This window comes from Oncorhynchus clarkii, chromosome 11, assembly GCF_045791955.1.
Source record: "Oncorhynchus clarkii lewisi isolate Uvic-CL-2024 chromosome 11, UVic_Ocla_1.0, whole genome shotgun sequence".
NCBI classification, from domain to species: domain Eukaryota; kingdom Metazoa; phylum Chordata; class Actinopteri; order Salmoniformes; family Salmonidae; genus Oncorhynchus; species Oncorhynchus clarkii.
In genome coordinates this window covers 15,699,089-15,717,892 of record NC_092157.1, presented here as the reverse complement: position 1 = coordinate 15,717,892, position 18,804 = coordinate 15,699,089, and the positions used below count along the sequence as shown (strand labels likewise).

General features: G+C 45.8%; 1 protein-coding gene across 1 annotated transcript in view; it reads right to left on the bottom strand.

The window, feature by feature from the left end:
• Nucleotides 1-18,804, bottom strand: part of LOC139420263 (BOC cell adhesion associated, oncogene regulated) — a 52,791-nt gene that overhangs the window by 16,518 nt on the left and 17,469 nt on the right. Inside the window, exons 2-3 of the mRNA XM_071170153.1 lie at nt 14,264-14,389; nt 12,922-13,203 (exon numbers count right to left, since the gene is read on the bottom strand). Coding sequence (XP_071026254.1) covers nt 12,922-13,203; nt 14,264-14,372 — 391 coding nt within the window. The 5' untranslated portion in view covers nt 14,373-14,389. The remainder of the gene's footprint in view (nt 1-12,921; nt 13,204-14,263; nt 14,390-18,804) is intronic.

Here is an 18,804-nt window from a genome sequence, read left to right as displayed (position 1 = left end):
TTTAGTGGGGGAGTAGAGTAAAGGACATTAAGGTTTAGGGGGGGGGGGGGGGGGTAGAGAGAGAGAGGGGGTAGAGAGAGAGGGGGTAGAGAGAGAGGGAGGGTAGAGAGAGAGAGGGGGTAGAGAGAGAGAGGGGGTAGAGAGAGAGAGAGGGTAGAGAGAGAGAGGGGGTAGAGAGAGAGGGGGTAGAGAGAGAGGGGGTAGAGAGAGAGAGGGGGTAGAGAGAGAGAGAGGGTAGAGAGAGAGAGGGGGTAGAGAGAGAGAGGGGGTAGAGAGAGGGGGGGGTAGAGAGAGAGAGGGGGTAGAGAGAGAGAGGGTGTAGAGAGAGAGAGGGGGTAGAGAGAGAGAGGGGGTAGAGAGAGAGAGGGGGTAGAGAGAGAGAGAGAGGGTGTAGAGAGAGAGAGGGGGTAGAGAGAGAGAGGGGGTAGAGAGAGAGAGGGGGTAGAGAGAGAGAGAGAGGGTAGAGAGAGAGGGGGTAGAGAGAGAGAGAGGGGTAGAGAGAGAGAGAGAGGGGGTAGAGAGAGAGAGAGAGAGGGTAGAGAGAGAGGGGGTAGAGAGAGAGAGGGGGTAGAGAGAGAGAGGGGGTAGAGAGAGAGGGGGGGTAGAGAGAGAGAGGGGGTAGAGAGAGAGAGAGGGTAGAGAGAGAGGGGGTAGAGAGAGAGAGGGGGTAGAGAGAGAGAGAGGGTAGAGAGAGAGAGAGGGTAGAGAGAGAGGGGGTAGAGAGAGAGAGGGGGTAGAGAGAGAGAGGGTAGAGAGAGAGGGGGTAGAGAGAGAGAGGGGGTAGAGAGAGAGAGAGAGGGGGTAGAGAGAGAGAGAGAGAGGGTAGAGAGAGAGGGGGTAGAGAGAGAGGGGGTAGAGAGAGAGAGGGGGTAGAGAGAGAGAGGGGGTAGAGAGAGAGGGGGGGTAGAGAGAGAGAGAGGGTAGAGAGAGAGAGGGGGTAGAGAGAAAGAGGGGGTAGAGAGAGAGAGGGGGTAGAGAGAGAGAGAGAGGGGTAGAGAGAGAGAGGGGTAGAGAGAGAGGGGGTAGAGAGAGAGAGAGGGGGTAGAGAGAGAGAGAGGGTAGAGAGAGAGGGGGTAGAGAGAGAGAGGGGGTAGAGAGAGAGAGGGGGTAGAGAGAGAGAGGGTAGAGAGAGAGAGAGGGGGTAGAGAGAGAGAGGGGGTAGAGAGAGAGAGGTGGTAGAGAGAGAGAGAGAGGGGGTAGAGAGAGAGAGAGGGGGTAGAGAGAGAGAGGGGGTAGAGAGAGAGAGAGGGGGTAGAGAGAGAGAGAGGGGGTAGAGAGAGAGAGGGGGTAGAGAGAGAGAGAGGGTAGAGAGAGAGAGGGGGTAGAGAGAGAGAGGGGGTAGAGAGAGAGAGAGGGTAGAGAGAGAGAGAGGGTAGAGAGAGAGAGAGGGTAGAGAGAGAGAGGGGGTAGAGAGAGAGAGGGGGTAGAGAGAGAGAGGGGGTAGAGAGAGAGGGGGTAGAGAGAGAGAGAGAGGGTAGAGAGAGGGGGGGGGGGTAGAGAGTGAGAGAGACAAATAAGGTAGAGAAAGAACGTTTAAAAAGAAAGTGAGAGAGAAAAAGAGAGAACCCAAAAGACAGAGGGGGGAAAGGGGGAACATTCAACATAACAAATGATCAGAGCTGTAGTGTATGCTGGAGGCAGGGAGTCCATCAGTGAAATGAAACACAAATACAACTCCCTAACCTAATTAAATGTCTACCAGTCTCTGTTGATTTATTATGTTTCACAAAGATGGCGGCACTCCATTATTTTCAGAGGTGCACGGCTGGTTGTTATTCTAGGACCGCTCGACTCTTTGGCAAAACAGACGTAACCAAGCCACTCATACACAGTGAACTGACTAGACAACCAGATACGTTATATACATTTCTATGTAGATGCTTTGAAGTGTATATTCACTTCAGATGCTGAACATACCAACTTTACCATGGGTGACAGACAGTGTGGGAGGTTTTTCATATCTGATCTATTCCCCCTGCAGGCAGTGTGGGCTGTCTGGGGAAGTTTTAATGGTAGAGGGGAGCTACAGGGGTTGGCCTTGACAGGTGCCCCCCCACCTCCACCCGACCTGCTACCAACCCCTATACCAAGAGATATGAGAAACACAAGACATGTCATGCTGGGTAGTGTGTGTGTGTGTCTGGACAAGGGGGTGGAGTCTCGAAGAGGCACTGTGTGATGCTCCATTTGCTAAATCAATCAGGCCCTGTTTTTCCAGCTACCCCCTCCCTCCCTCCCTACTCCCCCTCTTCCCCACACCTCTACCCTTGCATTCTTCCACTGAAAAGCCCCCTATGTGCCTCTCAGGTGTGACAGAAAGAAGAAATACAAAGAAAGAGAAACAACTATATAGGAATATCTGTCGAACAACTATATAGGAATAACTGTCGAACAACTATATAGGAATAACTGTCGAACAACTATATGGGAATATCTGTCGAACAACTATATAGGAATATCTGTCGAACAACTATATAGGAATAACTGTCAAACAACTATATAGGAATAACTGTCGAACAACTATATAGGAATAACTGTCGAACAACTATATAGGAATAACTGTCGAACAACTATATGGGAATAACTGTCGAACAACTATATAGGAATAACTGTCGAACAACTATATAGGAATAACTGTCGAACAACTATATAGGAATAACTGTCGAACAACTATATGGGAATAACTGTCGAACAACTATATAGGAATAACTGTAGAACAACTATATAGGAATAACTGTCGAACAACTATATAGGAATAACTGTCGAACAACTATATAGGAATATCTGTCGAACAACTATATAGGAATAACTGTCGAACAACTATATAGGAATATCTGTCGAACAACTATATAGGAATAACTGTCGAACAACTATATAGGAATAACTGTCGAACAACTATATAGGAATATCTGTCGAACAACTATATAGGAATATCTGTCGAACAACTATATAGGAATAACTGTCGAACAACTATATAGGAATATCTGTCGAACAACTATATAGGAATATCTGTCGAACAACTATATAGGAATAACTGTCGAACAACTATATAGGAATATCTGTCGAACAACTATATAGGAATAACTGTCGAACAACTATATAGGAATAACTGTCAAACAACTATATAGGAATATCTGTCGAACAACTATATAGGAATAACTGTCGAACAACTATATAGGAATAACTGTCGAACAACTATATGGGAATAACTGTCGAACAACTATATAGGAATAACTGTCGAACAACTATATGGGAATAACTGTAGAACAACCATATAGGAATAACTGTCGAACAACTATATAGGAATAACTGTAGAACAACCATATAGGAATAACTGTAGAACAACTATATAGGAATAACTGTAGAACAACTATATGGGAATAACTGTAGAACAACCATATAGGAATAACTGTCAAACAACTATATAGGAATAACTGTCGAACAACTATATAGGAATATCTGTCGAACAACTATATAGGAATATCTGTCGAACAACTATATAGGAATAACTGTAGAACAACTATATAGGAATAACTGTCGAACAACTATATAGGAATATCTGTCGAACAACTATATAGGAATATCTGTCGAACAACTATATAGGAATAACTGTAGAACAACTATATAGGAATAACTGTCGAACAACTATATAGGAATATCTGTCGAACAACTATATAGGAATATCCGTCGAACAACTATATAGGAATAACTGTCGAACAACTATATAGGAATATCTGTCGAACAACTATATAGGAATATCTGTCGAACAACTATATAGGAATAACTGTCGAACAACTATATAGGAATATCTGTCGAACAACTATATAGGAATAACTGTCGAACAACTATATAGGAATAACTGTCGAACAACTATATAGGAATATCTGTCGAACAACTATATAGGAATAACTGTCGAACAACTATATAGGAATAACTGTCGAACAACTATATGGGAATAACTGTCGAACAACTATATAGGAATAACTGTCGAACAACTATATGGGAATAACTGTAGAACAACCATATAGGAATAACTGTCGAACAACTATATAGGAATAACTGTAGAACAACCATATAGGAATAACTGTAGAACAACTATATAGGAATAACTGTAGAACAACTATATAGGAATAACTGTAGAACAACCATATAGGAATAACTGTCAAACAACTATATAGGAATAACTGTCGAACAACTATATAGGAATAACTGTCAAACAACTATATGGGATAAACTGTAGAACAACTATATAGGAATAACTGTAGAACAACTATATGGGAATAACTGTAGAACAACTATATGGGAATAACTGTAGAACAACTATATGGGAATAACTGTAGAACAGCTATATAGGAATAACTGTAGAACAACTATATAGGAATAACTGTAGAACAACTATATAGGAATAACTGTAGAACAACTATATAGGAATAACTGTAGAACAACTATATAGGGATAAGTGTAGAGCAACTATATATGTGTTGGTGCGTGACCATAAGGTGGGTTGGTGGTCAGTGTCAGAGAGAATGTGTGTGAGTGCAGTCTCAGCACAGTCATCATTTGTTTAGGTTAAGTGTTTTCACATGTATGTATGTTTGTATGGGTTACTGTTTGGGTGTGTGTATGTGTCTGTGCTCTTCCTGTATATGTATAACACGTTTGTGTGTGTTCCCGCATGCGTGTGCATGTGTACTGCTGTCCCTGTGTGAGTGGGATGCTGGTCTAGCAGGATGAATGGTATTTATAAAGTGGAGCTGGACTGCTCCAGGACTACTTGGCAATGGCAGTTTAAATACTTTAAGACAGACTTCGCATACATCATCTCCATGTGCAGGGGGGGGGGGGGGTAGTGGCTAGTAGAGATACAGATGTTTTATTTTATTTAACCTTGATTTAACTGCAACACTACATAAAGAGACACCACCACAGCCTACATAAAGAGAGACACCACCACAACCTACATAAAGAGAGACACCACCACAACCTACATAAAGAGACACCACCACAACACTACATAAAGAGAGACACCACCACAACCTACATAAAGAGAGACACCACCACAGCCTACATAAAGAGAGACACCACCACAACCTACATAAAGAGAGACACCACCACAACACTACATAAAGAGAGACTCCACCACAACACTACATAAAGAGAGACACCACCACAACCTACATAAAGAGAGACTCCACCACAACACTACATAAAGAGAGACTCCACCACAACACTACATAAAGAGAGACACCACCACAACACTACATAAAGAGAGACACCACCACAACCTACATAAAGAGAGACTCCACCACAACACTACATAAAGAGAGACTCCACCACAACACTACATAAAGAGAGACACCACCACAACACTACATAAAGAGAGACACCACCACAACCTACATAAAGAGAGACTCCACCACAACACTACATAAAGAGAGACTCCACCACAACACTACATAAAGAGAGACACCACCACAACCTACATAAAGAGAGACTCCACCACAACACTACATAAAGAGAGACACCACCACAACACTACATAAAGAGAGACACCACCACAACCTACATAAAGAGAGACTCCACCACAACACTACATAAAGAGAGACACCACCACAACACTACATAAAGAGAGACACCACCACAACACTACATAAAGAGAGACCACCACAACACTACATAAAGAGAGACACCACCACAACCTACATAAAGAGAGACCACCACAACACTACATAAAGAGAGACACCACCACAACACTACATAAAGAGAGACACCACCACAACCTACATAAAGAGAGACACCACCACAACACTACATAAAGAGAGACCACCACAACACTACATAAAGAGAGACCACCACAACACTACATAAAGAGAGACACCACCACAACCTACATAAAGAGAGACTCCACCACAACACTACATAAAGAGAGACACCACCACAACACTACATAAAGAGACACCACCACAACACTACACAAAGAGAGACACCACCACATCACTACATAAAGAGAGACACCACCACAACACTACATAAAGAGAGACACCACCACATCACTACATAAAGAGAGACACCACCACAACCTACATAAAGAGAGACACCACCACAACACTACATAAAGAGAGACCACCACAACACTACATAAAGAGAGACCACCACAACACTACATAAAGAGAGACACCACCACAACCTACATAAAGAGACACCACCACAACACTACACAAAGAGACACCACCCCAACACTACATAAAGAGACCACCACAACACTACACAAAGAGACACCACCACAACACTACATAAAGAGACACCACCACAACACTACACAAAGAGACACCACCACATCACTACATAAAGAGACCACCACAACACTACATAGAGAGACACCACAACACTACATAAAGAGAGACACCACCACAACCTACATAAAGAGAGACCACCACAACACTACATAAAGAGAGACACCACCACAACCTACATAAAGAGAGACCACCACAACACTACATAAAGAGAGACACCACCACAACACTACATAAAGAGAGACCACCACAACACTACATAAAGAGACACCACCACATCACTACATAAAGAGAGACACCACCACAACCTACATAAAGAGACACCACCACATCACTACATAAAGAGACACCACCACAACACTACATAAAGAGAGACACCACCACAGCCTACATAAAGAGAGACACCACCACAACACTACATAAAGAGAGACCACCACAACACTACATAAAGAGACACCACCACATCACTACATAAAGAGAGACACCACCACAACACTACATAAAGAGACACCACCACATCACTACATAAAGAGAGACACCACCACATCACTACATAAAGAGAGACAACACCACATCACTACATAAAGAGAGACACCACCACATCACTACATAAAGAGAGACACCACCACATCACTACATAAAGAGAGACACCACCACAACCTACATAAAGAGACACCACCACAGCACTACATAAAGAGAGACCACCACAACACTACATAAAGAGAGACACCACCACAACCTACATAAAGAGACACCACCACAACACTACACAAAGAGACACCACCCCAGCACTACATAAAGAGACACCACCACAACACTACACAAAGAGACACCACCACAACACTACATAAAGAGAGACCACCACAACACTACACAAAGAGACACCACCACAACACTACACAAAGAGACACCACCCCAGCACTACATAAAGAGACACCACCACAACACTACACAAAGAGACACCACCACAACACTACATAAAGAGACACCACCACAACACTACACAAAGAGACACCACCACAACACTACATAAAGAGAGACACCACCACAACCTACATAAAGAGACACCACCACAGCACTACATAAAGAGAGACCACCACAACACTACATAAAGAGAGACACCACCACAACCTACATAAAGAGACACCACCACAACCTACATAAAGAGACACCACCACATCACTACATAAAGAGACCACCACATCACTACATAAAGAGAGACACCACCACAACACTACACAAAGAGACACCACCACAACCTACATAAAGAGACACCACCACAACACTACACAAAGAGACACCACCACAACCTACATAAAGAGAGACCACCACAACACTACACAAAGAGACACCACCACAACCTACATAAAGAGACACCACCACAACACTACACAAAGAGACACCACCACAACCTACATAAAGAGAGACACCACCACAACACTACATAAAGAGAGACACCACCACAACACTACATAAAGAGACACCACCACAACACTACACAAAGAGACACCACCCCAGCACTACATAAAGAGACACCACCACAACACTACACAAAGAGACACCACCACATCACTACATAAAGAGACCACCACAACACTACATAGAGAGACACCACAACACTACATAAAGAGAGAGCTAAGACAACACAGCATGGCTGTGTGTTCTAGGGACCTGTCCGTCAGTCTGTTAGGAGGAGGTTGGTTGTCTACTAAGGAATTCAAACAGGGACTTTTAAATAATGTGAAAACAGCTTGGTTCCAGTGGGAGAGAGCTCAGAAAAACTCTTCAGAGTGAGATAGCAGGAGGGCCAGAGCCCAAACACACACCAGGAGAAAAAGAGCTATGGACTACAAGGATGGAGCCATGAGACAATGTTTTCCTTCCTACACACACACACACACACACACAAAAGACAGCGTCTGCCTGTCTGGTTCCACAAGAACATACATCCTTATGACTCACACTATACACATTAATCAATGACATGTAATGCTGCATGGAGGAAGTTTGAGCATGAAGTTACACACACACAGCCCCCCCCCCCCCCCCACACACACACACAGCCCCCCCCCCACACACACACAGTCCCGTCCCTCACACACAGTCCCGTCCCCCCCCACACACACACAGCCCCCCCACACACACACAGCCACCCCCCTCACACACAGTCCCCCCCCACACACACAGCCCCCCCACACACACACAGCCCCCCCCCCCCACACACACAGCCCCCCCTCACACACAGTCCCCCCCACACACACACAGCCCCCCCCCCCCCCCCCCCACACACACACAGCCCCCCCCCCCCCCCCCCCACACACACACACAGTCCCCCCCCCTCCCCACACACACACACAAACACATAGTTGCACATGCACACACACAAACACACAGAGACACACAGAGACACACTGATATACACTGCCTGATATCCAACAATGAGAATGAGAACAAATAAAAGAATAGAGGGAACAAGTGAGAAGTGAGTGAGATAATGAGAGGATGAAGAGACAGAATGAAAGAGAGAGAGAGAATGTAAGGAGGGTGAGTGAGGTGGAGAGAGGGAGACTGTGACATCATGTCTCATCTTGTGAGGGGATTCTGTCTCAACTGGCCTAAAAACACCTCCTGTTTCTCAACAGCTACACTACACTCTAAAGACACTACACACCCCCTAAAAACACTACACACACACACTCTCTGAAACATTACACACACACTCTCTAAAGACACTACACACACGCTCTCTCTAAAAACAGTACACACACGCACTCTGTAAAAACACTACACACACTCTCTCTAAAAACACTACACACACGCTCTCTCTAAAAACACTACACACACGCACTCTGTAAAAACACTACACACACTCTCTCTAAAAACACTACACATACACTCTGTAAAAACACTACACACCCTCTAAAAACACTACATACACACACTCTGTAAAACACTACACACACACACACACTCCGTAAAACACTACACTACACACACACACTCTGTAAAAACACTACACACACACACTCTGTAAAAACACTACACACACAATACAGTCTCTGTAAAAACACTACACACCCTCTAAAAACACTACATACACACACACTCTGTAAAACACTACACCCACACACTCTGTAAAACACCACACACACACACTCTCTCTACAAACACTACACACACTCTAAAAACACAATACAGTCTCTGTAAAAACACTACACACCCTCTAAAAACACTACACACCCTCTAAAGACACTACACCCACACACTCTGTAAAAACACTACACACACAATACAGTCTCTGTAAAAACACTACACACCCTCTAAAAACACTACATACACACACACTCTGTAAAACACTACACCCACACACTCTGTAAAACACCACACACACACACTCTCTCTACAAACACTACACACACTCTAAAAACACAATACAGTCTCTGTAAAAACACTACACACCCTCTAAAAACACTACACACCCTCTAAAGACACTACACCCACACACTCTGTAAAACACTACACACACACACTATCTCTAAAAACACTACACACACAAACTCTCTCTAAAACACTACACACACACCCTCTAAAAACACTACACACACACTCTCTCTAAAAACACTACACACACACACACACACACACACTCTAAAAACACTACACACACACACACACACACTCTAAAAACACTACACACACACTCTCTAAAAACACTACACACACACACACTCTCTAAAAACACAATACACTCTAAAAACACTACACACACTCTCTAAAAACACTACACACACTCTCTAAAAACACTACACACACAGTCACACACTTACAAAATACCAGAGACAACCTCACAAAACATCACACACAGATACAAACACAGGTCTAACACACAACCTCACACACAATCACACATCCTCACAAAATAGCAGCCCTCTCCCTAAATTACGAAGCCATAACTCCCCCGTTAGAGGAATGTGGTGTGGTGGGGAGATGGGAGGTGGGGAGCACTGAGATATAACAGACCTAGAGACTGTGTCCAAGATGTCCAACCTTTGTTTTCAATGTAATCTACTCACGTTTGCGTACGGCGATTCATGGACCGTCTATATTTTCGGGTTGCTCCCGGTTTACATGTTTTTTATTTCACTTTTATTTAACCAGGTAGGCTAGTTGAGAACAAGTTCTCATTTGCAACTGCAACCTGGCCAAGATAAAGCAAAGCAGTGTGATGCAGACAACACAGAGTTACACATGGAGAAAACAATAAACAAGCCAATAACACAAACAAATCAATGACACAGTAGAAAAAAGAAAGTCTATATACAGTGTGTGCAAAAGGCATGAGGAGGTAGGCAATAAATAGGCCATAGGAGTGAATAATTACAATTTAGCAGATTAACACTGGAGTGATAAATGAGCAGGTGATGATGTGTATGGGGATGAGGTAGATAGTCCATCTGTAAATAGCCCACCCAATCTATGTACAACTGCAGCGATCGGTTAGCTGCTCAGATAGTTGATGTTTAAAGTTGGTGAGGGAAATAAAAGTCTCCACCTTCAGCGATTTTTGCAGTTCGTTCCAGTCACTGGCAGCAGAGAACTGAAAGGAAAGGTGGCCAAATGAGGTGTTGGCTTTGGGGATGATCAGTGAGATACACCTGCTGGAACGTGTGCTACGGGTGGGTGTTGTTATCGTGACCAGTGAACTGAGATAAGGCGGAGCTTTACCTAGCATAGACTTATAGATGACCTGGAGCCAATGGGTCTGGCGACGAATATGTAGCGAGGGCCAGACGACTAGAGCATACAGGTCGCAGTGGTGGGTGGTATAAGGTGATTTGGTAACAAAACGGATGGCACTGTGATAGACTGCATCCAGTTTGCTGAGTAGAGTGTTGAAAGCTATTTTGTAGACAACATCGCCGAAGTCGAGGATCGGTAGGATAGTTAGTTTTACTAGGGTAAGTTTGGCGGTGTGAGTGAAGGAGGCTTTGTTGTGAAATAGAAAGATGATTCTAGATTAGATTTTTGATTGGAGATGTTTAATATGAGTCTGGAAGGAGAGTTTACAGTCTAACCAGACACCTAGGTATTTATAGTTGTCCACATATTCTAGGTCGGAACCGTCCAGGGTGGTGATGCTAGTCGGGCAGGCGGGTGAGGGCAGCGAACGGTTGAAAAGCATGCATTTGGTTTTACTAGCGTTTAAGAGCAGTTGGAGGCGACGGAAGGAGTGTTGTATGGCATTGAAGCTCGTTTGGAGGTTAGATAGCACAGTGTCCAAGGAAGGGCCAGAAGTATACAGAATGGTGTCGTCTGCGTAGAGGTGGATCAGGGAATCGCCCGCAGCAAGAGCGACATCATTGATGTATACAGAGAAAAGAGTCGGCCCGAGAATTGAACCCTGTGGTACCCCCATAGAGACTGCCAGAGGTCCGGACAACATGCCCTCCGATTTGACACACTGAACTCTGTCTGCAAAGTAGTTGGTGAACCAGGCGAGGCACTCATTAGAAAAACCAAGGCTATTGAGTCTGCCGATAAGAATACTGTGATTGACAGAGTCGAAAGCCTTGGCCAGGTCGATGAAGACGGCTGCACAGTACTGTCTTCTATCGATGGCGGTTATGATATCGTTTACCTTTGAAGAGGGGGATGACCGCAGCAGCTTTCCAATCTTTAGGGATCTTGGACGATACGAAAGAGAGGTTGAACAGGCTGGTAATAGGGGTTGCAACAATGGCGGCAGATAGTTTTAGAAAGAGATTGGACATGGCAGACATTGGATGAATATAACATGTTAATATCTTCGACGATTCAATGGATGCTTTGTGCACAGAGGTGATGACTAAAGTGTCTTATTACATTTTTTTTTAAATATCGGACTTCTCCATGTCTTTCTGGGCCGGGCATCAGTTAAACTGCAGTACCGAAGCAGGCCTATAGGAACAGTCAAAACCGTGCTTCTAGACAAAACCTTGGCCCCTTGTTGGAGAGGTTGTGTCCTGGGGAGCTGGGGAGAAGAGTTGAAAGCCAGGGAGGAGGTCCCATTCACAACGACCCCAGGGTCTCCTTCCCTCCCCTGGCCACCTGGCTTCAGGGTCACATTACACTGCTCCAGGCAGACCCCCTCTCAGTCCCCTGACAGACACTACCACTTCTCTACCATTATAGTACCACTACACACCACTAGATGACCAAGCACTACACTACTACACTACACACCACTAGATGGCCAAGCACTACACCTCTACACTAAACTACACCACTACACTACTACACCACACTGCTATACCACACTACACTACCACACCACACTACTACACCACACTACCACACTACTACACCACACTACTATACAACATTATTATTCCCGTCTCCCCACTATGGAGTCAGATGACACTACCATACAAAGGTCTTGCTGACTAATCTACATCTACACACTAAACAACACAATGTTCTTTCCCAAACAGTTTTATTTATGACTGACTGTTTGTAAGATACATGATATGCTCACTGTGATAATTGAAATTGACGCTGTTTTTCCAAAAGGCCTAAAATGAAGAGAAAAAAACACTACCAGACTCACTCACTATTCAAATAAACCAGAAATGCATAAACAGCTACTCACTGGCAGCGGTGACGTTGGCTGGCACACTGGCCAGTCCCCCTGCATTGGTGCTGGCCACACACTGGTACCTGCCCAGGGTGAGGTTGGTGAGGGCTGGGATGAGCAGCGTGCCAGGCTCCAGTACCACCCCCAGGTCCCCACCAGCCCCGGCAACCAGCTCACGCCCGTTCAGCCGCCAGCTGATGTTGGCCGAGGGGGGTCGGGCGCTGCACCTCAGGGTCACGCTACCACCTAACTTCTGCACCACCGACAGAGGCTCCTCTGTGAACACTGGCACTTCATCTGGGAGAAGAGAGGGATGGGAGAGAGGGAGAGAGGGAGATATAGGAGAGAGGGAGGGATGGGAGAGAGGGAGAAATAGAAGAGACAGAAAGATAGGAGAGAGAGAGGGAGGGATGGGAGAGAGATGGGAGAGAGGGAGGGATGGGAGAGAGGGAGGGGAGAGATAGGAAAGAGGGAGGGAAGAGATGGGAGAGAGATGGAGGGATGGGAGAGAGATGGGAGGGAGAGGTAGGGGTGGGAGAGGGAGGGATGGGAGAGAGGGAGAGATGGGAGAGAGAGGGAGGGGTGGGAGAGGGAGGGATGGGAGAGAGGGAGAGATGGGAGAGAGAGGGAGGGGAGAGAGAGGTAGGGATGGGAGAGAGAGGCAGGGTTGGGGGAGAGAGTGAGGGATGGGAAAAAGAGAGAGGGGGATGGTAGAGAGAGGGATGGGAGAGAGGGATGGATGGAGAGAGGGAGGGATGGAGAGAGGGAGGGATGGGAGAGAGGGATGGATGGAGAGAGGGATGGGAGAGAGAGGGATGGGAGAGAGAGGGATGGGAGAGAGGGATGGATGGAGAGAGGGAGGGATGGAGAGAGAGGGAGTGATAAGTCCCACTGCCATACACATGTTTAAGACAAACTGTGAAGATAGCTTATTCTCCTTCCACCCACATAGGATTGAATCCTTACTTTTGATGTGTGCAAAACAACTTGGTGTAAACCTCCATCGTTAATAACACATTAGTTGAGATAGATCCCTGTTATCTCAGACATCCCAGTATCTCTATGACTATCCCTGGTTCCCTGTTATCTCAGACATGTTATTATCTCTATGACAATCCCTGGTTCCCTGTTATCTCAGACATGTTATTATCTCTATGACTATCCCTGGTTCACTGTTATCTCATACACATATTAGTATCTCTATGACAATCCCTGGTTCCCTGTTGGGATGCTGTGACATGACCAGCGCTCTACTCACCAGTGACAGTGACATGACCAGCGCTCTACTCACCAGTGACAGTGACATGACCAGCACTCTACTCACCAGTGACAGTGACATGACCAGCGCTCTACTCACCAGTGACAGTGGCGCCGCCCTGTAGGCAGCACAGTAGCACAGCACCCAGAGCACACAGCACTCGCGCCCGTCGCTTTTTCATCCACGGAGTCCAGTCTGTTCCAGACATCTTCCATATACTACCCCCTGATGGAGAGAGAGAGAGAGGGGGTCAAATGTCATACACTACCCCCTGATGGAGAGAGAGAGAGGGGTCAAATGTCATACACATATTTACAACACTCAAAACAAACAATATGAATCCACTCATTCCCACACACATTCTGTCACTAAACCAACAACCACTCTAACTACCATACCACTGACAGATTCCATGGCAACATCATAAACAAACCTCCACACACAGTGGAAAACACTTAGACACATACAAACACCCCACTGAAAGGTAGAGAGAGACCAGGTGAGGGTCCTAGTCACAGCAGAGGCCCGCCCTCAGAAACACAACTCCAGCCCAGACACAAACAAAACCTTTCTTTTTTCCGTCAGCCCCCATCCTCCTTTCCTCCCGCACCCATCAGCCTCTCCCTTCATCATTCTGCGCCTCTCCCCCCTTTCAGGTGGAGCAGATACAGGTAGAGGAAGGGGATACACAGAGCCTGTATTCACCACTCAGTACAAAGAACAACTGACTACAAGGAGGAGAGGGGTGGGGGTTTCTAGTAGTGCAGCAGCGGGTGTGTGAGCAGGAGCTCATATGAATATTTGTGTGTAGATTGTGTGTATGAGATATGAGAGAGGGAGAAATAAGGCAAGAAATCAGGGGAGAGAGAGAGAGAAAAAAAAGAGAGAAAAAGAGAGAGGGGTAATGGTCAGTCTATTAACAGTTAATGCAGAGCGGGGAGATTTTCTCTCTCCCTTGTGGCTCTCTGCCAAGTTTTCCAAATTCTTCCCTGTCAGGTTAAACTAACAACTTCCTGTCAAGATGAGGAGGGTGGTCCACACAGCTCCCGGACTGGAAATCTCTCTCTCTCTCTTTTTTTTCTCTCTAACACACATGCACTCACACAGCAAACTTACATGCACCCACACAGCAAACACACATGCACTCACACAGCAAACACACATGCACTCACACAGCAAACTTACATGCACCCACACAGCAAACACACATGCACTCACACAGCAAACACACATGCACCCACACAGCAAACACACATGCACCCACACAGCAAACACACATGCAAACACACATGCACGCACACAGAAAACACACATGCACGCACACAGAAAACACACATGCACGCACACAGAAAACACACATGCACGCACACATACACACACATGCACGCACACAGAAAACACACATACACACACATGCACCCACACAGCAAACACACATGCACTCACGCAGGGGCAGAGCTGGACAGGGGAGAGTGGTTGGTGGGAACAGGGTTCTAAGCAAAAAATCTTCTGTAGTTGTTCACTATTATTACTATCCTACCCTTCTCTCTCCACCCAGAACCCCCTGGCCTTCTTTCCTTATCTCCTACCCTTCTCTCTCCACCCAGAACCCCCTGGACTTCTTTCCTTATCTCCTACCCTTCTCTCTCCACCCAGAACCCCCTGGCCTTCTTTCCTTATCTCTTACCCTTCTCTCTCCACCCAGAACCCCCTGGCCTTCTTTCCTTATCTCCTACCCTTCTCTCTCCACCCAGAACCCCCTGGCCTTCTTTCCTTATCTCCTACTGTTCTCTCTCCACCCAGAACCCCCTGGCCTTCTTTCCTTATCTCCTACCCTTCTCTCTCCACCCAGAACCCCCTGGCCTTCTTTCCTTATCTCCTACCCTTCTCTCTCCACCCAGAACCCCCTGGCCTTCTTTCCCCATCTCTTACCCTTCTCTCTCCACCCAGGATTTAATCCACCCAGGATTTATTTCCCTCCTTTCTTTGATCGAAATGGGCTGGCTGGATCACATGAGCTCTGTCTAGAACATACTGGAACATGTACTTTAACACTGAGTCTGGACACATCAAGAGCTTCCTAACAAACACACACAGAGCACAAGCACACACACCTAGGGGCTAGACAACCAAAATTGGATTTGGCTAACTAAGACTAATACCATAACCACATGGATATAGCTAGGCTACACAGTAACCGATGGACATAGCTAGGCTACACAGTAACCGATGGACATAGCTAGGCTACACAGTAACCGATAGACATAGCTAGGTTACACAGTAACCGGTGGACATAGCTAGGTTACACAGTAACCGATGAACATAGCTAGGTTACACAGTAACCGATGGACATAGCTAGGTTACACAGTAACCGATGGACATAGCTAGGTTACACAGTCACCGATGGACATAGCTAGGTTACACAGTAACCGATGGACATAGATAGCTAGGTTACACAGTAACCGATGGACATAGCTAGGTTACACAGTAACCGATGGACATAGCTAGGTTACACAGTAACCGGTGGACATAGCTAGGCTACACAGTAACCGATAGACATAGCTAGGCTACACAGTAACCGATGGACATAGCTAGGTTACACAGTAACCGATAGACATAGCTAGGTTACACAGTAACCGGTGGACATAGCTAGGTTACACAGTAACCGATGGACATAGCTAGGCTACACAGTAACCGATGGACATAGCTAGGTTACACAGTAACCGATAGACATAGCTAGGTTACACAGTAACCGATAGACATAGCTAGGTTACACAGTAACCGATAGACATAGCTAGGTTACACAGTAACCGATGGACATAGCTAGGTTACACAGTAACCGATGGACATAGCTAGGTTACACAGTAACCGGTGGACATAGCTAGGCTACACAGTAACCGATGGACATAGCTAGGTTACACAGTAACCGGTGGACATAGCTAGGTTACACAGTAACCGATGGACATAGCTAGGTTACACAGTAACCGATGGACATAGCTAGGTTACACAGTAACCGATGGACATAGCTAGGTTACACAGTAACCGATGGACATAGCTAGGTTACACAGTAACCGGTGGACATAGCTAGGCTACACAGTAACCGATGGACATAGCTAGGTTACACAGTAACCGATGGACATAGCTAGGCTACACAGTAACCGATGGACATAGCTAGGTTACACACACGGCAAGGAAAGAGACATACCCCTGTCTCATCTAGTGAACCAACCACCTGTGGGTCCCAATGGGAGGTACGAATCCTCAAAAACAAAGTAGTAGAAAGACACACACACAGCAACATGTCCACAACAGACTAACGAAACTCACACTTGTGACTAACAAACTTGTACACACACACACACACACACTAGTGTTTCACATGCTTTATCATGGCTTTACAAACACTCTTGTTATTTCATGAGAACCTCTCCCACGTCAAGCCTCCCTAAACGCAGCCTCATCTTTGGCTCGGTCTCTTCTAGATCCATTAATCAGACTGGATTTGCTTAGCAGATACCCTGCCTCATGATGACAAGCTGGCCTCAACACAACTTTTTCCATCAATCAATTCCAGCAGAGACACAGAGAGAGACAGGGGGAGAGAGAGACAGGGGGAGAGAGAGAGAGAGAGGGCAGGGGAGAGATACTAATCCATCCTTCTTCTTCTTCTTCTTTTCTCTCCTCCCCCTGTCTCTCTCTCCATCGCATCACAGAGCAGATGGTGGTTGATGAAGACCAGAGACACACAGAGACAGCTCCTCTGATTTAGAACAGAGACACACAGAGACAGCTCCTCTGATTTAGAACAGAGACACACAGAGACAGCTCCTCTGATTTAGGACAGACACACAGAGACAGCTCCTCTGATTTAGGACAGACACACAGAGACAGCTCCTCTGATTTAGAACAGACACACAGAGACAGCTCCTCTGATTTAGGACAGACACACAGAGACAGCTCCTCTGATTTAGGACAGACACACAGAGACAGCTCCTCTGATTTAGGACAGACACACAGAGACAGCTCCTCTGATTTAGGACAGACACACAGAGACAGCTCCTCTGATTTAGGACAGACACACAGAGACAGCTCCTCTGATTTAGAACAGACACACAGAGACAGCTCCTCTGATTTAGGACAGACACACAGAGACAGCTCCTCTGATTTAGGACAGACACACAGAGACAGCTCCTCTGATTTAGGACAGACACACAGAGACAGCTCCTCTGATTTAGGACAGACACACAGAGACAGCTCCTCTGATTTAGGACAGACACACAGAGACAGCTCCTCTGATTTAGAACAGAGACACACAGAGACAGCTCCTCTGATTTAGAACAGAGACACAGAGACAGCTCCTCTGATTTAGAACAGAGACACACAGAGACAGCTCCTCTGATTTAGGACAGAAACACAGAGACAGCTCCTCTGATTTAGAACAGAGACACACAGAGACAGCTCCTCTGATTTAGGACAGACACACAGAGACAGTTCCTCTGATTTAGGACAGACACACAGAGACAGCTCCTCTGATTTAGGACAGAGACACACAGAGACAGCTCCTCTGATTTAGAACAGAGACACACAGAGACAGCTCCTCTGATTTAGGACAGACACACAGAGACAGTTCCTCTGATTTA